Here is a 24,884-nt window from a genome sequence, read left to right on the forward strand (position 1 = left end):
GAATCTAGTGGTTAATCCAACGTCAACTAGCTACCAAATGCTCCAACTGTGCCCCATGGAAAATTTCTTACCTTGATTGATTCCTAATTCATTGGAAACCGTGCGACCATGCAGGCTTTCAGGGATAAACCGGAGAAAGAGAAACATGGAAAGTTGAAAGAGGCCAAAACTGGCCTAAGATGAAAAATGCAGACATGGTACAAGGAAGTCGGAAGGCGTACGAACATAACAAAAATCGTAGGGTAAACAATTCGAGTATCTTATTTAAATCGTGTTGATGCATAGATATAAAATTATTAGCCCTAAATGTCGCTTATCGGGTTTAAGTCTTATCAAAACATGAATATAAAACCATATACATTAAACTTAACCCGACTCATTTAATTAAACATGTTAAACCCATCAACTTTAAATCGCTAATTTTATACATGTTGAGTACGTGCAGGTTCACGTGTTAGGTAAATAATTGCCAGCCCTACAAGAATGTGTCTTAATATTGCTAGTAAAACAAAGAGTGGTAAACATGCATGTTCACTTCCATTTATTTTTCTCAATTAACATAAGTATACATACATGAAAAGAAAATGTACAATTGTTAACCCTTTTTTATGCGAATTGTTATTTTCATCAATCTCTTATGAACCATCTATACATAGACATCATTTGAATACAAAGCTCAATAACATTACATTTCCTTTCCAATGTTTCCATGCTTATATGTTTCTTTAGAAACCTCTGCTCCGTTTATGTATACACCTGCATTGATCAACAGCAGTGTAGGCGGAGTTAGTAAAAGAGTTCCTCAATCTGCTTTACTGGGTCAATTAACAATATGTTAACAAGCACAAAGAAATAATATGCATGATCCAATACAATTAAGTACAAGTAAAGCAACTAATAAATCTTGTTTCAAATAGGTAGCAAAAGAAAGTGTACGATCTCAGATTTCTTCTCAAATCCTTACCAAGATTTTGATCCCAGACTCCAAAATATATAAATATATAATCACCTTGTACAGGATTATTTTAGAAGTAAGACCAGCTTGCTTCAGCATCAGACTGGAACAGGACTTTGTTCCAGGATTTCTTTCCCGGTAATGCTCTCTTTTAAAGTTTTGAAGTATACATCGTAGTCCTTCTCTGGAGGTGGGTTTTCAGGGTCCACTGTGAAAGGCTCACTAAATGGAATCACACTTTTAACCTGCAGAAGACACAAAAGGACATGATAATGTCCAAAATACCAATAAGAAAGGGGATATGTCCAAAAGCATGTCTTGGGAACCTATGTTCAACAGTGAAATTTGATAAGCTCAAGAGTAGCAAGGAAGAATGACAAGTTTACATATTCTCCCACTTTCAGTTCATGTTATAGTCAGCCATCTTTTAATCAACTCATGAAGAAGTTCCATGGAAATAGTTCGAAGTTAGAACTAACGGCACTTGCCTTATCTACTCGTAGTGGAAAATCTAAAGTGATCATGTAATTGCAAAAGGATTTCCAACTACTTGGGTTGATGAAACGATCTGCAGGCAATTTTAAAACATTATTGGTAACCATTCCTCAATTTTCCAAAACAAAGTGCTATAGTGCACAGCCCAAAAGATTTTATCGTTTATGTTAGGATGATGAAATTTGCCCCGAGTAATTCAAGTGACTAAAGCACAGAAGGAAGATTATCATAGGATGGATAACAAGAACCTTTGAGCTTGAATTCCAATCATGTAAAACAATTTGCAATCTGTTCTCTAATATCAATATTGGAATCGCCAATTACGATCAGAAAGGTTGTGCAAAGTACTGATGAAATAGAATCAGAATCAGAACTCCCCTATCTCTGAAGGGGTTTTCAAACAAGCACTCTATTAATTTGTCAATTACATACCTCCAGGGGGGGAAGAAAAAAGTTCAAATAAGTTACAAATTGAGACTTTATTGATGTATTACAATGCGTTCTGTGCGTTGGATTGCATACAAAACTTCAAGCATTTTAAGTTAAACTTGATCTTTATCAATCAACGTGCTACATGCTAATGTTTTAATCAGAATCACCCCATACTATAAAAACAAAAATGTGTCTATCAAAAGAAAGTAGATAATATGCCAAAGCAGGAGTATTACCTCAAAAGTCTTATCACAAGCATATGTGCTATCCAAAGCAGCAACGCATATACAAGCAATCTCTTCCCTTGATATCTTACCCTATATTTATTAGATAGGCAATAATTATTGTCATAAGAAAATTGGAGCCTTGGAGGCCTAACAAACAATCCAAAAACTAAATTCCAGAGCCAAGTTCAGCTTATAGAATCCTCATGTTAGATATTCTAACATTAACTAGTAAAAACTGAGATATAATTTAAAATGTCGTACTGTTATATTGTCTCCCTGGTCAAAAATGAGATCTGCTCCAGCAGGCTCCTCAGTTAATGCACATGGCCTAACGATTGCATATGGCATTCCACTTTCACGTAATGAATCCTCCCCCTAATGCAGAATTGGATAGTGTAAGAAAATGAAGAGCCTGTAGCTTTTACACTTTGGATCTAGGCTTACAGATAAAGAAAGATAAACTTAAGGTATTAGGAGAAGACATGAAGCTAATTTCAATTGAACATCTTCTCTTACATTTTATTTATTTCTTACACAAACTTATTTATTTATGTAACTAAACATTTATAGTCAAACATCACAGAACTGGAATAAGGTTAGATGTAATTTTCTTATTTTACTTACAGTGGGGCGTTCTAATGCATGCTTCATTTCTATATTGGTTTGCATCATAGAAACTGTACATAACTGAGAATGCTATCTTAGATATTAATTTCTTTCCCATCTAGACATGTTCCATTCATTATCTAGGGAGCATATTGTTAACTCTAATAGTACACAATGAGAATGAATGTCTCAAGCCTTTCTTGCAATGCATTGATCCACTTGTTTATCATATCACTTCAGTTTGGGAAGAACAAGTTAACAACATAGAAAGTTTTAATTGTCAATGACCTATAGGATCGCAAGTTTGATTCACTCACTTGATACACTGGTTCAACATGCATCATTCTAGCCATCTTTTCAAACTTCAAATAATATATAAATTTTAATTGTCAATGACTTATATATGATTACAAGCGCAATCTTGTCAATTAGTACAGCATATATCAAACTGCATTGTTTAAGTGATATATTCAGTCTTGATTGTCTATGAATGTGTCCATTTGTATATGCACATTTGCGTAAGAATATCTACTAAACTTAAACAAAGTAATTAATATTTCTATCTTCTTTATATTTTATGACTACAAGTCAATTAGGTAAAACTGTAAAAGGCTCAACCCATCAGCCCATGTACCATAATTTCAGGAAGTTCAATCAATAATCCAACTTTTAAAAGTCTGCTGGCAATTTCTTAGCAGCTGCAACTCAAATAATTATATCCTTGTTAAACAGCTTGCAGGTTTAAGTTTTAAACCTTCAACTTGAATGTGAGAATAAAACCCAATTCCTTGTTCAAGCGGACAGCAGGAGGTTGTTTACTCAGATCAAGTCCAGGCCTTTCAGGTCGTGTAACTCCTGCTGAACTCACATGTACAAACCTACAAGAGACACAGACAAAAGAAATTATCTAAAGCAGAAAATGCACCTAGCAGACCAATTAGATTAAAGTGTGTATATAATAATAACAGTTTTAATAATAAAAAATATCCAAATGGAAAGAATTGTTAAACCTTGGACATATAGGATCCTTTATATACGTCTGAATGCTTGATACTGGAAGCTGAAATGCACCTTCCGCAAAAGTTGGATTCAATTTCCCATCATACTCAAACTTGCTGAACATGAGCTGCAGTAATATGGGTATGTCAGTCAGAAACAAGGTAGAAAACCATGCAGCAGAAAATAGAAAAACAGTTATTAACCAGAAGCATGCCTGTAATGATATAACACTGGTTCGGTCAAAGGGTGGGGCATCTGATACAGTTCGCGCTCGAAATATAGGCCTCAAAGAAGAAAATGGCAAGCGTATCTGGGTGGGACAGGGCACAACAGCTTGTGAATTGTGATTATTAAACGTAAACATTTGATCAAGGGGTTTATAATGTCACTTACTGACTGCCATTGGCCTGCTACTGTGTCGAAGCTTGCTGTATAACCAACAGTGTCCCAATTGCGGCTAGTGCGAATGATAAGTTTATACCTGCGACCATCACCTTTAAGGTGAAGCTCCAAACCATCATATGCAGAAACATCCTCTGGGACTGAGAAATTCTGAAAACCAAATACATAAGCTTTCTTTCCTTCATATAAGAAAATGGATTTATAAATTAAATCATTCCAAAAGCCTGGACACAAACCAAGAGAAGAGAGGAGAAAAACAAGAATTGAAGGATATCCATTGGGGTAGAAAATGCAGGAGGCACAGCAAGGCTTTCAAGGAAAAGCTTATTTCCCGCGATTTTTTTTTTTTTTAAATACTGAGATTAAAGTTCATTGAAAATCCACAATGTTTTTGTTCCAACTTACAACAGTGAAAACAAAAGGGCAAATTTTTACCACAAGCAACTATTAAATTGCAAGTGCTCTGGAAGAAAAAAAAATTACAGGTGAACTAAGAATGCTGCTTGACCTGCATAATGCATATTGATTGTGTGTACCCTAAATGAAGACTTCTAATCAACCTTAAAACCATCCAGGTAAGCTGGAAATAAAAATGATCAAAGACCACCAAAATTGAATGTCTCCGTTTTTGGCACAAAGCTTACTAATAACAGTCCTCTTGTAATAAGCAGAAATATGTTTTCTAAAAGAAACATTATAGTTAACTTCATTTCATGTTTTACAAAAGGAGAAACCTTTATCAATAATACATGTTCCCTCATCCATGAAGACTCCACTCAAAGTAGAGATTGGGCAATTAAGTGATCTTTATCTTATGGTAGCATAGAGACATATGCTGGCACAAGACTAGAACTATGCTGGCACAAGACTAAAGGGACACTATGTACGGATGAAGCATAGGAAAGATACAAGCCTCTATGAACAAAAGCATCAAGACTTGCAATACAAGATAGCTGGTGTAACACAAAAATAAATAAATAAAGCAACTGAAGCATAAATACTTCTAGGAAGCAGATCGACAGGGAAAGAAACCCCTTTGTGTTAAGAAATCAATTATGGTCCATAGAGCCATGTGGATAACAGAAACTATATGAACTACGCAGTCCAGAGAAACATCAAAAATTTCATGCCAGCAATGGATGGAAAGGTTGTTAAATGTAACAAATTGAATGAAAACATGTTTGAACATTCCCATAGATGAAATCATTGCATTCCGCTTCTTAAAGAATCTGGAGCATCAATAAAATATCAATTAAAATTACAAAAAAATGTCGCATCTTGAACATCTGGACAAATGACACTAACACTTCATAGAGAAATATGAATTAGGCTCATTTGAGATGCTATAGAACACCATTTATTACCTTTGTTCTGATACTAGTAAAGCCACCATTGTTTGCAGTGGAAACAACGCCTGCAAAAAAATACACCAAAAATTGTTAAAGAAATGAATAAATAAAAGCATTTGGAGATAGAAAGCTACTCCCCATTGTTCTTAAGGAATTACCTCCAAGAAAATAAAATACAGAGACAGAAGTTTGGAAGTTTCTAACAAGAACATACCTTTGAAAACCCCAGTTGGTCCACCAACTTCGCTGCCCGTTAAGTCAATCTGAAATGTGCTTTCACTAACTCCTCCCATTACAACATCATCTAGAGCACCCCAAGCGAGTTCTCTAGAATTATTATCTGCAACATAGGAGCAGGAAAAAAAGTTCTAGAGGACAGACATATTCGTGTAGCATAAACAGATAATGAGCAATGACATTCAAGATTTGGTTAAGTTAAAAAGCACTGATGACATGTATTAATTGGTCTATTGAACTACCCAACCCACACAGTCAACACATTTTCCCCCTAATGAAACAGAGTATCGATAATCTTGGTTGAATTGTCATTGATTAATACCAAATCTCTTGATCTCTAGTAAAGTAGGAAATAAACATGATAGATTTATAAACGCTGTGCACAAAAGGCCACATTACAAATCAAATTTTATTATCCACATTTTATGACATCTATAATTTCAAGAACTTTGGTTCTCATTGTGCTCCTTACTGGCATACTGCACATGCTTTGCAATGCCCCTTTCGCCTCTCTCCCTTTTTCCCATTCCTTTCTCTCTGTTTTTCACCTTTTTTTAAGCTTCAGTTTTATTTTACTCTCCGCATGCTAACGACTTGCTCAAATGCAACATCTTGGTTCTAGATCACAAATTTTCACCTAGAAAGTAATGTACCTTCAAATCCAAATAGTAGTTTTCCCTTTCGAAGTCCAACACTCCCTTTTACAGCATTGATTAAATTTTTCATCCCAATGTATTCCACCATTTCAGGAGAATCACCTTTTATCTGCTTGCATCAATCAAATAAGGTCTCATAGTTATCAAGTGCCACATGTGTGTATAATTTGCAAAGTAAAGGGGGATAAACAATTGAATTTCCAATTCAAGGAAAAATAAAAAACACAGAACAGGCAATCAGTTCGCCACCTCCGGTTCAAAGAACTTGATTCCCTGCACCAAAAGATTTTGTTTTGTGTTAAAGAACAACCTATGGAAAATATTACAGCATGCATACATTTTCCATTATTAAGAGGCCCGCCATATTGGATGAAAATGGGATTGACATTCTAATTGAACTCTTCTACATCTATATGTGAAACTATGAGTTTTCACCATCTTAAAAACTTTCAAAAACTTACTTGGCTGTATTTTGCCCTGTCAGGGGTGTCTCCTTCCTTTGGGCCGACAATGACAGAGACGGCATTAATAACTTTCCTCACTCCTTTGAAATACTCAGGGACCAGAGTACTCTCCTTAGTAATGTCTCCAACAATCTGAGATATCACAGAAAAAGGTACTGTTGGAAGCATGGAAAGTAAGGAAAGAAAACACAATCAAGTTTTCATATAAATGCTCATTATTTACAATAATATACTAGAAACATCTTGGTTCGATATTAAATTAGGAAAATCTACTAAAAACACTTGAGAGTATCAAATATCAAAATTCCATGAAGATCATTCTTTTCAGTCCAAGGAAAACTAGCACAATCAGATATCTAAGTATATTGGGGTCAGTTATGAATTCAGAAACTTCAGAAGAAATTTTACATTAAAAGACATAATATGTATGGACATGAATAATTTACTAATAGAGAAAGGGAAACTAAACGCAAAATTTGGAAGTCCATTCCCACCATACTTGCACAGAAAACAAACATCCTCCAGACCCATCATGAGTGGACCTGATTATCAATAAAAGGCAGCTGGAAAACTAAAGTTGTAGATCATATTACTCTATTGAGGAATTAACCCAAATACAGCATTTCAACACAATAATTTTGACGAACACATAAAATTAATCAGTTGGAAAGAGAAATTTTATGCAACAATTTCATCAAACTACAAATTTAAATGGTAGCTAGCGCACCAAGTCAATATCTGGGCCCAACATCCTTCTCGCCTTCTCTTCATTTCTGACCTGAGAAATTTTCATATGAGAGTGGGGATATACATCGAACAAGATAATAAGCAGTATTGTACACCAAAAGTTTTAAGAGCATATGGAAAATTGTTTTCTTAAATAATGCTACACTGGCTTGCAGCTCTTTCAGCTAAGCATGCATTACAAATACATTAGGAAGGTAAAAGCAGAAATACCAATACTCGGACTGGAAATCCTTTCTTCCGCAAGATGTCAACTACTCTTCTACCCACGCCACCAGTAGCTCCAGCTACCAGGATAATACCAGAAGTATCCATGGCCTTTTCTGGTTTACTAGGTGATGGGCTGGATAGTTTCTCAATCAGAAATTCAAAGAACTTCACAATTCCAAAATATTTAATTCTTGTTAGTAAGGGCAAGATAAGCTCTCCATGTTAGATGCGATCAAAATTAGAATAGACACCATGTCTGACCTTAGCAGGAGATGGGGGTCCATTGAAAAAGTATAAAGTTTTCAAAAATCTGCCAAAGTCCCAACTCTGCTTAACAGCTTCTGCTGATATGGACCCGCTCTTTGTTCTTGAAGAGAGTGAAGCTAAGCTTTTTCGGGAAACAAAGAACTGCGGTCTGTCATTAAGTTGAAGAAACGGTTTAGGAAGTGGAGAGGACAGTAACCAAGGATGCAAAGATTTGTTCGAAAATTTTCTACCAAATGGTGATGAAGAGCCCTGCAGTGTCAATCGATTGAGCTATGCTAGTTAAACCAATCACAAATTTGAAGATGCTTGAATGTAAAAAAGCAAGCTCAACAACTATAATCATGCAGTAAACTTCAGTTTAGTAATAACGATGTAGAATCTAGATATTAGATATCAGTACGTTTTTCATTCCTATTAAATGTCATGGAAAGTATTTTGGCTTCAATTCATTTGTCATTTTCCAAGGAATCCTGGACCTGGTGACAAACTCCGAAATGGGTGAATGCCCGGGCCAAAATAACCACAAATTACGGACATAATAGGGCAAAATACTGAAAGAACAATTTGGATATACTTTAGCAACACACACACAGCAGCAGCAGCAGTATAAAATGCAGTATAGAAAGAAAAAAATAAAGAGAGAAAGAAAATATCAACTTGATTAAAGATGATTAGGAGTAGTTCCGGAACTTAACAAATTGGGAATGGTTTTGGATATTCATGTTATAAGTCACAAATTTAGGGATTCCTTAAAATAGTATTTGGGTAGCATAAAATTGGGGATTAAACTGTACTGAACATGAGAATTTCCAAACACATCTCCTTGAAATGTGAAGATCCAATCCGTAATAATATCAGACTCAGTGCTCCAGGAAAATCAGTTGAACATTGCAGCAAACATGATTTGTGTCCGGTCGACAATAAACCGTGCAAAAATCACTCACTGGAAGACCACAAACTGAATAAAAAAAAGACAATATTCCTACTGTTACAATTGATTCTAATCTACCCCACTATTTCTACAACAATCCCAGATGATAAAACATACCCATTTCAGTTCACCCATCATCCTTCCCTACTTTCAACATCGCATGATTACCTTATACACTTTAACATGCTAAACACTTGTTAGCTTTGCCTTTCGCACAACCTATTTTTTCGTACGTTCTCAAAAACTTTTCCTCTAACCGAAACAGTTTATACCACAACCACAAAGAATTCATCTTGAGTTTAGGACCTTTATGACATGAGAAGTGAGAGATTCTTAAACGTAACAAAAGAATAATAAATTTCTTCATTTTTTGTTTGCTTTCTATTTGGGTGTGGAGGTTACCTGAAGGTTGAGAGCAGAGGATATATGGATAGAACAACATTCCATTGTTCTTCAGTGAGAGAGTTCTGGTATTGCTTGAGAATTAACTTCTTCTTCTCCTTCTTGTTCCCGATATTTGAAGTGGAGGAGTAAATATAGACCACACACTCTAACAGTCACTTTTGACTGTTACTTCTAGAATCAGCTGTGCACTGTATACTGTATAGCGTGGAGCCGCTTCATTTCACATAATATTTTTCTTCAATATTGCATTTTTATCTTTTCTTGATTAAAAAAAGAAAAAAAAAAAAAAAAAAAAAAAAAAAAAAAAAAGTCAGATATGTATGGCTTTTTTTACATCGCTTTTTAAAATGTGTTTTTTTTTTAAAAAAAAAAAATTAATACAACATAAATGTAAAAATAATTTAAGTATTTTGTTATAGAGTAATTGAATTTATTTGTTAATGTTTTTATTTTTTAGAAGCAATAAAGCATCGTCAAATAAGCATGTAGTGTATGTCAGGGTGTACAAGCGGGTATTGATTTTAACCGTAATTGCAATTTTGTTTTGTATTTTATTATTATTATTATTTGTTTATATATTTAATATATATTATATATAAGGTAAGCTGTTAATAACCTTCGATTTGTAGAATAAAGTTGCTTATAGGGAGCAATTTGGGAAATGGGGTACGTAACTAGCAAATTAAAATTTGCTTGTGGTACATATTGGTCAAGGGCCTCAAGGCAAGAAGATGAGATGGGTTGGGTTATGAGGGTAACTTAATAGGTTGGCCCAATGAGAATCTGATGCGGATAGATCGAGTCTTAATCATTTGATTTGGAGATTATTAGGTGATCTTAATTGATTAGGATAGGAGTTCCTAGTTATTTTAGACTATTTGAATGGTAAAAATATATTTTTGGATATGGAAAAATATCGATGCACCACTTTGTTCCTATGAAATCAAATGCCATCCACTGAAATAGGTGCCAAAAAATAACATAGGACCTCAAGGGATAGCTCAATTGACTGAAAACTACAATTCATAAAACGAAAGTCACTTATTAGATTCCACATTTCCCCTCTTCCTCCCCTTCATTGGTTATATAAAGAAAAAAAGGAACAAAATAGCAAGCTTCATTGGAATTAATAGCAAGTTGGAGAATGTCCAGTACTGGCCTACGGAGCGACTTCCTCCATATAATGAAGGGGCAATTAAGATTGTCTTTTTGGGGATCTAGCCATTGAAGTCTACGTTTTTGTAAAGAGTTATTGTTAAATGGAGATGCTCCTCCTTCTCTCTAAACCATTTTTATCGTATAATCCTTCCGGCCAAATACCACAGGAGGGAGCTTCCCTCCTCCTCCTTTCCCTTTTCTGCTCCTCTCTTCCCCTTTCCTCTCCCTTTTCTGCTCCTCTCTTCCCCTTTCCTCCATCTGCTAACGCCTCTGTTGAGGCCTTTATCTTGCTAGAGCTTGCTCTAACTTTATCTACCTCCTTCGAGGTATTTTACTCCCTTTCCTTCCTTTTCAACTCAGTGTTCATCGGCTATCCCCTTCCTCCACCGTGTTTTTTGTGATTTTTGACTAGGTTCTTGGGTCGAAATTTTTAGATCTAGATCTACGCTCTTCCGTCAACTTTTGCACGACACGCACCACGCCTCTTCAATGGGTTCGCTAGCATCTTCCGCTTCCACTGATGCTCGCTGTAATCTCTCCCGACGTCCACGCATCAAAGCGTGGCATGCACATGGCCGAGAGTTTGTCTCCCTTTCCGGCGCGTGGTGACCATGTTTCACCCTCTATCCTTCCCCTGCCCCAGCTGTCGGCGATTCAAGAGCGTCCTTGCGATCTCCGCTGGAGATAGGTCTTCCAGTGGTGGCGCGTGGTCTTCACGCGCCGCCACTGGCAAACTCTCAGCCTTTTCTTTCATCCGGAGTTATGTTGTTGTTTTTGCTGCTTTTTTTTTTTTTTACATTACTTGGGTATTGTTTTCCTTTAATGGAAATTATTATATTTGAATTTGTGTTGCCCCTTTCTTACTTGCAATCCTAATTTTGGACTCTAACAGCGCTTTTACTGCTTTAGCCATCTTTTGGTGGCTGTTGCTGTTTCCAAGTGGGGTGTGCAAATAGGTTTGTCCTAATCTACTCTCTTTTAGCTTTTCAAACAGCCTTGCGCGGCCCTTTGACAAGACCAGGTCATTTGTTTGGCTCCTAAACATTGTAATTATCTTAGCGCTGTTTTAGTTTGGTTTGAATCTATTGTTATGGAGCCCACCCCTTTTTCATTATTAAGATTGTCCACTTCTTCATTTTGGATCATAAGTGGGAATGATCTTCCTTTGTAATCTTTTCTCTTATTCAATTAGGAAAAAATAAATAAATAAAAAAGATTGTCTTTTTGGAGATGTAAATAATTTCACATATTTTCTCCCACAGAGTGGGGTCTCCATGTTAGTGTACATGTTGTCTCCACCTCAGCGGCTACCTCAACAATGAATTCTTCATCCACATCAGCACCTGCTGCATCAATCTCCACATGAGCAACCAAGGATCCTTCCATAATATCAGAGGATCCTTCTCCCATATCAGTAGCAGATCCTAACCTTATTGGAGGCCTTGCCTTGACACACAAGCATCCGGATTGTACTGAGACTACAGATTGTAATTCAGCATCTCTCCCCACAATCAAGGATCCCAATTCAACAAGGAATATTGCTGATATGTTGCAATATTCTAGCTGCTCACAAGATCTTCCCTTAATCACTATGCGTGCTGTACAAAACCTATGTGTGCTGCTCAAGACTTTCCTTACATACCTACACGTGCAGCCCAAGACTTGACTTTAAAGATATTGTATCTTTTGTGTTAATTACTTTCTTCTCTTGTAATTATTTTGTATCCCTTTAGACTAGGCACATATTTTATTCTTATTCTTACTATGTAACTACTCTATGTGTATCACTGTAAATAAGAATCACCCTACTGGTTTTTTGTCAAGACGACAAAAAAAAAAAAAAAACCATTCTCTCAAAATTGTTTACTCCATGCTATGTTCTAGTTAAGCAATTGAAGTAATGAGGAAATCACAGTTAGCGAGAAAATTTTCAGAAAATATCTCTAGGTGGAAGGTAAATTGTGTTGTCTCAAGCAGGGAGAACTATGCTCAGAAGAGAAAGGAAACATAAATATAATAAAAGTAAAGGAAATTTAGAGAAGAAGAAGAAGAGAGACAAAATATTTTACGCTATTCGGTCTATCACCTAAGTTCACATGATAAAGTCTTAATGGCTATATTTTGCTCTTATTCACTTGGTGATGTTTACAATACAAAAGATCTCTATTTATAAAGAGGTGAAGATAATACAATAAAACAATTTCCTTGCGCTTGTCTTTTGCGCCCAAACAACCTTTTCTTGACACGTCACTAGAAGGATCCTTTATGCGTCGGAAAATAAGCGACCTGATTTTATTACCGACCTTTTTTTCCTTATTTCTAGCACTTTGTCAGCCCCGGCCGAAATAGGGTGAATTTTTTTATAGTGTATTCACATGTCACACTAGCACCGATTTGCTTGTTTATTGAGCCGTTGACTCATCATTCTACTTGTAAACATTTTTTACAGAGGTGGAATAGGTCAGTATCAGATGACAAGACATCGACAACATGAGATCATGAGCGAGGTAAGAATAGTAAGCCTAAAGGAATAAGATATCATATGATCGTAAGAGAGCAATTAATTTTGTATGAAAAATGTTACCCTTACACCCAACTCTTTACTCCCATTTACCAACACCCTAATGTGGCAGACACGTGGCACTGCCACATAAGTTAAAAGAAATAAAAAAGAAATTGGGTGAGAAATCGGCAACCAGCTCAGCCAAGACAGTCTCTGGGTTTTGCATCAAAGTAACCTCGCTTAGGTCCACCGGCACCAAGAACGCCTCCAACGACGGCGATCTCTGCCTCCACAACGACGAAGATATAGCCGCGGTCTACATACACTCAACTCTTCGTATTTTTTTGGTCAATCGGCGGAGGAAACCCAATATAGCTAGGAGAGATCTAGAAAACAGAAATCTTGGTATGTAGCTCTGTAAAGCCAAGAAATGGTGCGCACATAAAAACTATGAAATAGTCTCATCTGTTGTTATTTGTTAATGTTGTTGGCGTTGTTGTTGTTGCTCCTTGTTGAGGTTGAATCTTCAAGGTTAGAGAGTGTTAAGGAATTTCCCGCCATAATTCGAAATTGAACAAGGCGAGCTATAGTCTACGGCTACGAGCAGAGTGATTTGGAGGAAGGGAGAGACTTCTCTCCCTAATTAATATTTTTGTCTTATTAATCGATGATCATTCGCCGCCGTTCAGAGAAAGTGAGGATGAGTCGACCCTAAACACCTGGGTTTGTGCGCTCAAATTAATTAAGGAAAAGAAAGGCATCTTCAGGTAATAAATGTTGACGTGAAGGATATTTAAGAGGGGCAGACATATAAAAGAGGTTTCTTTTATAGCTGAAGAGAGGTATCTTCTTTAGAAAGTATGTGTGTTTTTCTTTCTCCCTACTCTACTTCATCAATTCTAACTTGATCATCGGAGGAGGCGTTGCCGGGACACCCCGACGACCCCTTTTATTTTGCAGAAATTTCGGGTAACCCTTACTCGGTTCTCATTAACCTTGAGAGCATTGGTACACGGTGTCGATCTGGAATTCCAAGTCACCAGCTCCAAAAAATTCATCAACAGAGAGAGAGAGAGAGAGAGAGAGAGAGAGAGAGAGAGAGAGAGAGAGAGAGAGGGGGGTGTTTGGACTATTTTATTTGGGAGAATCCGCGCCTTTTGAGTGGAAAAAAGGGTCTGAATTTCCAAGGCTTTCTTTTTTCTTCTTTTTTGTTTCTTTATTTAATTTTCTTTGACCGGAGGTTGCAGGCTTGGGTGAAAATGGCACCATTTGGTTTGATGGACGATTATCCAGATTACTGTCCATTGCCTCCTTATTTCTTCTGGGTTTGCACCAAAGCGACTTCGCTTAGGTCCACTAGCGCCAAGAACGCCTCCAACGACGGCAATCTCGTCCAAGTTTTTTTATTATTCTTTGTACTTATGTGGCAGTGCCACGTGTCTACCACATCAGGATGTGAGTAAATGGGAGTAAAGGTCGGATGTAAGTGTAGCATTTCTCATTTTATATAGATGATAGGTTGAGAACTATTAAATAACAGTATTGACGTGACGTGAATTAAGAGTTATGTAATGCTCATAGTAATGAACAATTGTTTAGAGATCTAGTGAGTCATTATTTATGCAAAGTAGTTAAAGTTTATATATATATATATATATATATATATATATATATATATATATATAAAACATTTTTTGCTGCTATGTTATAAGGTAATAGTAGTAGCTCCACATGATAAATGCTTTAATTTGATAATACATTAGCTACCCACGGGGTATTCCATTATTAATAGTGAAAAATTTAATGTGATGATCTTAGAAAGAAATTTATAGGATTAGAATATTCCTCAAGTACCCACTAGATAAATTTATAAACAATCTACTTTCTTTTTAAAATTATCATTTTTAACCGATTATACAATTAAAATTGTCGAAAGAATATTATCATTCAATAATGAGTATGAATCTTTAATTTACATTTATTTTCTAAAGTAACAATGGAGAGGCACTAAGGCATAGACAAGTTTTTCAACAAGGAGCCCACTTCTATGGCTCTTGGTCTGCCTTTCTAATTGACTGCCATGCAAATATAATTGTGTTCTTCAGATCTCCTGTCCTAGTACTCCATATTGTCCTTTCCTGTAAATTAATGCATAATTTTTTATGTTTTTTTTCCTTTCACTCTTTCTTTATTATTTCTTTTTCTCCCTCGATTTTTTATTTTTATTTATTTTTTTATTTCTAAGCAAATTAGGTATAGGTACAGGAACTGGTTCTATGGTATTTCATGCTGTATTAACTTCCCTTCGCAGAGTTGACATGCAATAGCATCTGTATATGTGACAAAAAAGAATTAATGAGAGAGCACTTACCAGCATTAGGTTCGTCTATAAAATCCTCATCTGCAAGGATGTCTATCATTTAAAGACAGCGAATACTTCTTGATCGTTATCTTGTCCACTACTAGCTAGCTAGCTAGCCAGAAGCCTAGCTCTGAGGTCTACTCGTTTTTGTAAACTAATCAGCTAACATATTGTACCCAGTTAAAAAAGGTGTTCTTCTAAACCCATCATAGTTTAACATGAGTCCTCCCCTAGGGTTTCTCTCTTCGGAGAACGCTAGGAAGTGAGTGTTTCAAGTCCTCTGTCGTTTTCTCTACGTCTGGGGGTATTGTCCCCGACTCTCCAGTAGTACCCAGGTTTTCTTGCGCAGGAAAGCTTAGGTCGCTGTTGAGCTACCGGGATGGAGGAGTTAGTCGAATGCATGGGTGACAGGATGAAGTTATTAGAGGCGAAAGGAATGGAATAGCAATTACAGAAGTTGATACTGCAGGATTGCGTGCAAGAGGCGAACGTTGTCTGTTGGGTAGGTTGATGTCGGACAGGCGCATCCAAAAGGATGCCTTCAAGGCGCTTATGTCTAAGTTATGGAAGACCCTTGAATCGGTAACTTTCAAAGAAATCCATGACAATCTGTGGCTGCTGGAGTTCGCCAACATGGCTGACAAACGGCGGGTAAAGGAGGGCCGTCCATGGCTTTTTGACCGGAGTATTCTAGTCCTAAAGGAGCTCGATGAAAGTGTCCCACCGGTACAGATGGATTTTTCCAAAGCTCTGTTCTGGATACAGGTTCATGATATGCCCTTAACCTGCATGAACAGAGAAGTAGGGAACCGTATAGGCCAGTCCATTGGCCTGGTGGAAGAGATAGATGTTACTGGTGACGGAGTTGGATGGGGTAGATGCTTAAGAATAAGGGTTTACATTGATATCACCAAGCCTCTGGAAAGGGGTCGTGCCCTTGTCTTGAACGGCAAATCCATTTGGGTGTCATTCAGATATGAGAAGCTTCCTCAGTTCTACTATTCCTGCGGAAGAATCTATCATGCGGGGCAGCCATGCATGAATAAAACCAGCCACAGAATAAATGATGACGAATCAGTGAAACCTTGGGGAGCTTGGTTACGGGCAAATGACCAACGCATTGTGAAGGAGGTTTTACCAAGAGCTAGCTGGTCGGAGATCAGTACCAGTATGAAGACCATCTCCTCTCAAGATTTGGTAGCCACCGGTAACGGGGCAGAAAGACACCCTCCGACCACTGCAGCATGCATGTCAGCGCAAGGCAATGAGGGTGTGGAGCAGAGAAGTCGAGATGTCCCATCGGATAAACCCTCAAAAGGATCAACAGAAATGCCGGCTGCACAGCTCATGGTAGATTACATGGATATTATCGCAGAAGAGATAGAGGAGAAGTGAACGAAACATCTGGAGCTAACCGCAGGGAGAAGGACAAGGAACGGGGCGCTAGGCACCAGAAACGGGTTGTTACTGGGAGTCCTGGGCATGACCCAATGGTCGCTCCGGATACGAAGAAGCTGTCCAATTGCATAGAGCCATGTGTTAAGGATCCTACAATAAATGGAGGGGATCACATGGTCGGGGAACTGGATGTTACAAGGAAACAAACTGACCACGTGACAGGAAAGGAGACACGCTCTGCCAACGGGGCTCTTGTCCAGTATGGGCCCCAGAAGGAGGCGGCCCTCACCCCACCGAGCATCACAGGAGTTGAGTTTCGCCCCACTGTCTCTGTTCCGGTTTTTTCCAGCGCCGATCTCACTCCTGCTCAAGGAGAATCCCAGCTTTCCAAGAAGGAGGTCTCGAAGGACAGGGGCAAAACTCGCAAGTGGAAGAGGTTAGCCAAGGAGCAGACGGCTGATAGTGTCCAGACTGTCAAAAGGAAAAGAAAAATCGAAGATGAGGAAGGGGCGGCTGATGTCACTCATAAGGCCCAGACAAAGAGAAGCAAAGGCCGGGGGGATGCCCCCAACCAGCTGGCAATGGCGGTGGCTGATCCTCAACCCCGCCCGCCACAATGAGGCTTTTATGCTGGAACTGTCGAGGGCTTGGGAACCCTCGAACAGTTCGGAACCTTCACCACATGTTGATTGATAAGAAACCCTGTTTTGTTTTCCTTATTGAAACTCTATGTATGCATAAACATATGGAAAAGATTAGAAGTCTGCTAGGCTTTGAAGGCCTTTTTGTTGTGAATCCGGTTGGCAGGAGCGGGGGCCTTGCTCTTCTGTGGAAAAGGAAAAACTCCCTGGAGATCTTTAACTTCTCTCGGTTCCACATTAATGTTGTTATTAGTGAAGAAGACGGCAGTTCGGGTTGGAAGTTTACGGGCTTCTATGGAAACCCTGAAGTTGCTAAGAGAAGTGCTTCTTGGGACCTCTTAAGACATCTCAAATCCTTTCAACCTTTACCATGGCTCTGTGCGGGTGACTTCAATGAAATTACAGAGCAAGCGGAGAAAGAGGGAGCAGCTCTCAGACGCAACTCCCAAATGGACAAATTCAGGAAGGCCTTATTAGACTGTGAGCTGTGTGACTTGGGCTTCACCGGGCCTAGATACACCTGGTGCAATAACAAAACTGATGGGAACTTCACGTAGGAGCGGCTCGACCGAGCGGTTGCTAACAAGGAATGGTGCTCTCGTTTCCAACATGTGGAGGTCTCTGTTTTGGCAACCACCTCCTCGGACCACAACCCGATTCTCATTTCCTACAGCGAAGTCCCCCCGGACCCCCTCACCTACCGTCGGAGCTTTAAATTCGAAGTCAGCTGGCAACTGGATCCGGAATACCGCAACATTATAAAAGAAGCTTGGGGACAGAATGTGGCCACTGAGAGCCGGATGATGGACGTTCAATCCCGCCTATCAGCCTGCCAAAAAGCCTTTCTCCGCTGGAGCAAACAGAAGTTCGGGAGGAATGCTGAGCTTTTAAAACAAAAAAGAGACAGGTTACTCGAGCTCCAACGGAGCAGTCGAGCAGAACAGTCAGTGGCCATCAAACACCTGCAGAAAGATATTGACATCATCCTGGAGAGAGAGGATGTTAGGTGGAAACAAAGAGCCAAACAGAACTGGTACCGCCATGGAGACCGTAATACCCAGTTCTTCCATGCATGGGCCAACCACCGCAGAAGAATTAACAGCATCCGGTCCATTACAGATGCCCAAGGCAGGACGTGGAGACAGAAGAAAGAGGTGTGTCAAGTTTTTATTGACTACTATAAAGACATGTTCACTTCCAACCCACCATCCGAGCTCTCCCTTTGCTTGGAGCAAGTGGAACCCCGCGTTACAACGGACATGAATTCCAAGCTTTTACGGCCTTTCACAGAGGAGGAGGTTGGTCTAGCCCTATCCCAAATGCACCCACTAAAATCCCCGGGTCCAGACGGTTTCTCTGCTGGCTTTTTCCAAAAGGAGTGGACCACGGTGGGATGTGAAGTGACCAGAGCTACCCTTTCCTTCCTCAATGGAGGGCCTTTCGACCCTGCCATAAATGCCACAAACATCTGTTTCATCCCTAAGGTTCCATCTCCGGAGACAGTAAAGGATTACAGACCCATCAGCCTTTGCAATGTGGTGTATAAGCTAATCTCAAAGGTGCTGGCTAATAGATTGAAAACGATCCTGCCTCTCATCATCTCCCCCGAACATAGTGCCTTCATCCCGGGTCGGCTGATTACGGACAACATCATTGTGGCTTTTGAAACCCTCCACACCATGGAAACACGGCTTAAGGGTAAAGATGGTTTCATGGCCGTTAAGCTAGACATGAGTAAGGCATACGATCGCCTAGAATGGGACTTCTTGGAGGCCATGTTGCGAAAACTTGGTTTTGCCGAGAGATGGACCCGGCTGCTCATGACTTGTGTCCGCACTGTCTCCTATTCTCTCCTCATCAATGGCCAACCTCATGGCCACATCATCCCTTCTAGAGGCATTCGGCAGGGGGATCCCCTGTCGCCCTATTTCTTCATCATCTGTGCCGAGGCCTTGACAAGTATGCTGAACCATTCAGCCAGGAGGAGAAAGTTTCTGGGGGTCCCTATATCTCGAGGCGGAACTAGGATTAATCACCTCCTTTTCGCTGACGATAGTCTGCTCTTCATGCGTGCTAGTTCCCATGACTGGCAGCAAGTTAAAGAAATCCTAGACATCTATGAGAGGGCTTCTGGGCAGAAGATCAACCTGGAGAAGACCTCTCTTTTCTTCAGTAGAAACACAAGGGAGGAGGTTCGGGCTTCCATCCTGTAGGAAACAAGTTTCGGCCTGACTCAGCAGTATGAGACCTATCTCGGGCTACCGACTCTCGTGGGTCGATCCAGAATTTCTACATTCAATTTCATCAAAACCCGAATTTGGAAGCGTATGAATGGTTGGAAAGAGAAATTTTTGTCTCATGCAGGCAAGGAAACCCTCATCAAAGCTGTTTTACAGGCCATTCCGACTTACACGATGAGTGTCTTCAAACTCCCTGCTACTCTCTGCCGTGATATCAATTCGATGTTGAGCAAGTTCTGGTGGGGACATATGGATAACACTGATCGAATGGCGTGGATGTATTGGAAGGGCCTTGGCAGAAGCAGAAACTCAGGGGGCCTGGGGTACAGGGACTTGGAGAGCTTTAACAATGCTCTTCTTGCCAAGCAAGGGTGGCGTCTTATTCAGAATGCAGACTCACTGGCAGCTCGAATTCTAAAAGAAAAATACTTTCCTGCTAAGTCTTTCTTAGGAGCTCCGATCGGCAATAAACCATCATTCCTCTGGCGCAGCATCTGGAAGGCAAAACCCCTGCTCCAGGAGCGGTTGATTTGGAAGGTAGGAGATGGCTCTAAGATCAACATATGGGGGGATCGGTGGATTTTGTCCCCCTACACCAATACCATCCAATCGCCAGTTAATATTTTACGCAAAGATGCTAAAGTGGCGGAGCTCATAGACCATCATAGCAGGTGGTGGAATATACCACTTATTGAGCAGATCTTTCCTGCAGAGGTAGTAGAGAAAATCTGCAGCATTGCTATCTGCCCAGGCATAGCACAAGACAGACAAGTTTGGGCTCATACTGCTAATGGGCAGTTTTCTGTTAGAAGTGCTTATTTTCTGGATATTGATCGCAAGGACAGAGCCTTTTGTAGTAGCTCTTGTGGCCCCCAACAAAGCTCTATTTGGAAGACCATCTGGAAACTTCAAGTGCCCCGAGCCGCTCAGCTCTTTCTTTGGAGGGCTTGCAACGACATTCTTCCCACGAAGGATAGATTATTGAGGAGGAAGGTGGTGTCCGACCCGCTCTGCCCTCTGTGTGGCCATGAAGCGGAAACAACAGGACACGTCTTGTGGACTTGTGATGCTGCTAGAGCTGTGTGGGCTGAAAGTCCACGTACTATCCAAAAATGTGCTTTTGAAGCCAAGGACTTTCGTTCTACTCTTAAATACCTGAGGGACCGCCTATCTCAGGAGGATCTGGAACTGGTAGCTATGATAGCTCAAAGATTATGGACCCGGAGGAATCAATGGGTCTTTGAAGGCACCTTTGTGAACCCAAAGTGTCTGATTTCCAGTGTCAATGACTCCTTGTTTGTGTTCTGGAAGGCGAATGCACCCGTGAAGCCGACTGCTCCCAGGGTTGATCCCTCCCAAACCGTTTGGATCCCCCCGCCTTTTAATGGTTTCAAGGTGAACTGGGATGCCTCTGTCGACAGAAGGAAGAATTTGATGGGAGTGGAGATAGTCGTGCAAAACCATGCAGGTCGTGTTCTAGCGGCTCAATGCTCAGTGTAGAAGTTTATTGTGGACCCTTCTACGGCAGAAGCGATTGGCGCTAGGGTGGGGGCTGAGCTTGGTAGAAGACTAGGTCTCCAGTCAATTATGCTAGAAGGTGATGCCAGCGTTGTGATTGAGGCTCTGAGGCGGGAGGAAGAAGACCTTAGCAGATTTGGTAATGTCATTCTAGAGACCAAGGAGTTGCTGAAGGGTTTCCACTTTTGGAAAGCGAACCTAGTTAGGAGAGAGGGGAATAATGCAGCCCACCTTCTTGCTAGGCACGCCACCGACCAGGAGCTTAACCAAGTCTGGGTGGATTCCTTTCCTTCATGTATCTCAGGAACTATTTGTAATGAACTTCATTTGTCTAATTCTTAATGAGATTACAAGTTCCTTTCAAAAAAAAAAAATATATATTGTACCCAGTTGTAATTTAATATTAAAATGAAGATTACAAGAAGTTCCTCTCCATAATAGTATATACCCAAGCAGTATGTTTCGTTGTAATCTTGAGTCACCACTACAAAAATTCTTGTAATTTGCTGCGTGTATATGGTAGCTATTACTGTAGCCACACGGCCAAATAGCCACGTGTCTTCATAACAAGTAGTTATTTGTACATGAAAAACGAGTGGCCACGTGTACTAATACACGCGTCAAAGTGGCCACGTGTATTTTAAACACGCGTCCAAGTGGTCACGTGTATTTTATACACGCGTCCATTTGACCACATGTATTTTATACACGTGGCTAACTGTTTTTGAAAATTTGTACACTATAAATATATATATATATATAATAAAAAATATATTTAAACTATATAATTTGGCCTCGTTGCCTTAAGCAACGTGGCCAATTTGTGCAGGTAGGCGCGCGGGACAATTCCCGCGCACCTACCTGCCATTACTTTGAAATATATAATATATATATGTATATAAATTATACTTGGTTTATTGGTTTAGAAAGACATGCATCCTCCGCTCTTTCTCTCGCTCAGTGTTCTCTCTCTCTCCATCATTGCACCACCGGCCTTCTCTCTCTCTCTCTCTCTCAGTGTTCTCTCTCTCTCTCCCTTGCTCTTTCTCTCGCTCTCTCTCTCCCTCGCTCTTTCTCTCGCTCTCTGTATCTCTCTCTCTGTGTTCTCTCTCTCTCTTCGTCACTGCACCACCGGCCTTCTCTCTCTCAGTGTTCTCTCTCTCTCTCTCTCTCTCCCTCGCTCTCTCTCTCTCTCTCTCTCTCTCTCTCTCTCTCTCTCTCTCTCTCTCTCTCTCGTTGTATCTCTCTCGCTGTATCTCTCTCTCTCCAAACTTTGGCCGCCCAATACATCACCGGCCGATAAGACAATGGTAGTACGCGCGGTACCCTCTCACTCTCTCTCTCTAATATCTCGCTGTCTCTCTGTCTCTGTCTCTCTCTCTCTCTCTCTCTCTTTCTGTCTCTCTCTGTCTCTCTATCTCTCTCTATCTCTCCAAACTCCGGCCGGCCATGTCCATGTCCGTTTGTCCAACTAAAAAAAGAATTTAACAAAAATAAGAAACAAGGAAAAAAAAAAATTAAAAAGGAATTTAACAAAAAAAATTAATTAAATGAAAAAGAAATTAACAAAAAATAAAAATAAATTAACAAATAAATTAATTAATTTAAAAAAAAATTAAATTTCTAAAATTTGCCACGTGTATATTAGTACACGTGGCTAATTGTACAATTAGCTACATCCGGATTTAACACGCATCGAACACGTGGCCATTTACACATGTCTAACTTTTTGCCACGTGTACAGTGTCTATACACGTGGCAAAATGCAAGTGGCAAATCACAAAAATTTTTGTAGTGCACTTACGATCAAGCTATGTATTAATATTTTAAGATTAGTTTAACTACACAAGTTTAAAATGCTAGCCAGTTGCAAGCATTTCAAGTTTCATGAATCCACGTAAATTTACAACAAAGTCAGTAAATTCAGAACTACTAGCTAGCCCTCCATGTGACGTTTTGACCTTGTCTGTACGTAAATCACCAAATCCTTAGCGAAAAAACCGCAGATCACTAAATAAATATTAGAAGTTCTATAGTTTGAGGGAAAAGAGAGATAGATTCATAGGAGAATAAGCAGTTGAGTGGTCAAATATATACTGAATTAATGACTGGCGCTTGAATTTCTTGAGAAAGAAGATCACAACAAGCATGGCAATAATCGGGCATAAGTTTTGAGGATTACTTTTTTAGGATTACTTTTGGAAAAAAATTTTTTTGCTTTGTTTACAAGTATTTTGTTTTATTTCAAAGTTTAATTTAGTGTTACTTTTGTATTTTTATCTTTTTCATGATCTCCAAGTATTTTGCTTGTAGAGCACTAAGAATCTAGCCTATATAAAGGCATATGCATGGCCTGCATTATTTTTCACTTCAATTTTGAAGTATTTATCAAATTTAGGTCTCTTTAGAGTTTTTTTCTATTTTCTTTGGGGTGACTAGGGTCTTTTTTTTATTTTTATTTTTTTATCTTTAATCGTTATTTTTTTTCTCTCTTCATAATTTTCATTTATATCTTTCATACTCTAGTTCTGTTTACTGCCATATATACGTTGTCAAAACAATTTTAGTCATGTTTAGTGTCGGTTGGTATCAAATCCTAGGTGTGCTACATCAACTGGTATCAAGCCTAGCTAGTTGCGTTGCATGATCAGTTTGTATCATAGGGTCTTTTTCATAAATTTTTGGTGGTTGTCGCCGTCGTGGTCAACATGGATAGGTTTTTGAATGAATAATTAAGCCCCCTACCCCTACCACCAAAAAAAAAAGAAGAAGAAGAAAAAAACCCGATTAGCGTCGGTTTTAAAACGCCACAAATCATTAAGAAAACGATGCTAATTTTTAGCATCATTTGTTCTTGGTATTTTTTTTTCCACCTTTAATAATAGCGTTGAGAATGTTAATTTCCGTGACCGTTAGAAAAGTGAAGAGAATTTTATACAAGTTCACATTGTTTATAAACAAACGTGGAAATTTTTAATGTCTTTAAAATAATAATAATAAAAAAAGACATTAAAAATGAAATATAATTCGATCTCACGTCAAATATTGAAGATAATTAGCAGTGTTTTTATACATATATACAATGAGAATTGTCTGTACGTAATTTTAACGTCAATATAAATAAATGACGTATTTCTTTTTCCTAAGAAATTAGCGGCATTTTAAGGAAAACACCGCTAATTTCTTATATAAAAAAAATGTATACCCATATTTTTTTGGCACCTATTAATTTATCAACCCAAATCCATATCCTCCTATATAGATTGTATTTCACAATTCAAATACCATTAAATTCAAAAATTAAATAAAACTCCTTCAACTACTTTTATATATATATAACCGCTAGCTACCGATATATAGCCTCAATTTGACTTCTTGACATTTTGATGTAGTGTGGATCTGAAAGCATATATAAAATCCAAACTTTGACAGTGAGAGAGATTTAAAATAAGAGTAGTGTCCCCTCATTTAGAATTATGTTTGTTTTCAATTATTATTTAAATATAATGTGTCATAAATTAACAAATATTCTAGACATCAATATAATGCATGTCGCATCATCTTTCTTAAACTCAAACCCTTTGAAAATTTAAGGTCTGTAGCCTGTAGGGCGGTCTTGGTGCATGGTGTTCCCTCAAGAAAACCTTAACCCATCCGAATGTCTAGAATCTAGCGAGTTGTCTCT

At 38.9% G+C, this 24,884-nt stretch overlaps 1 protein-coding gene across 3 annotated transcripts; it reads right to left on the reverse strand.

The window, feature by feature from the left end:
• Positions 1-704: 704 nt before the first annotated feature.
• LOC133869815 (protein HIGH CHLOROPHYLL FLUORESCENCE PHENOTYPE 173, chloroplastic) lies at positions 705-9,515 on the reverse strand. 3 transcript variants are annotated; one of them, XM_062306894.1, is made up of 18 exons: positions 9,377-9,464; positions 8,274-8,292; positions 8,038-8,191; positions 7,780-7,909; positions 7,550-7,600; positions 6,820-6,954; positions 6,608-6,631; positions 6,356-6,467; positions 5,680-5,805; positions 5,481-5,530; positions 4,108-4,266; positions 3,929-4,024; positions 3,726-3,841; positions 3,470-3,593; positions 2,371-2,484; positions 2,119-2,199; positions 1,010-1,200; positions 705-756 (listed from the first exon to the last, which is right to left on the reverse strand). In XM_062306894.1, exons 3-17 carry the CDS (start codon positions 8,058-8,060, stop codon positions 1,054-1,056), a joined length of 1,488 nt encoding a protein of 495 aa, XP_062162878.1. In that variant the 5' UTR covers positions 8,061-8,191; positions 8,274-8,292; positions 9,377-9,464; the 3' UTR covers positions 705-756; positions 1,010-1,053. The 3 variants fall into 3 exon arrangements, with proteins under 3 accessions (XP_062162878.1, XP_062162876.1, XP_062162877.1); XM_062306892.1 differs by having other exon boundaries at positions 7,780-7,941; positions 8,038-8,292; positions 9,377-9,515; XM_062306893.1 differs by lacking the exon at positions 8,274-8,292 and having other exon boundaries at positions 9,377-9,505.
• Between the last annotated feature and the right edge of the window lie 15,369 nt (positions 9,516-24,884).

Source organism: Alnus glutinosa, chromosome 5 (assembly GCF_958979055.1).
Source record: "Alnus glutinosa chromosome 5, dhAlnGlut1.1, whole genome shotgun sequence".
In the NCBI taxonomy this organism is placed as follows: domain Eukaryota; kingdom Viridiplantae; phylum Streptophyta; class Magnoliopsida; order Fagales; family Betulaceae; genus Alnus; species Alnus glutinosa.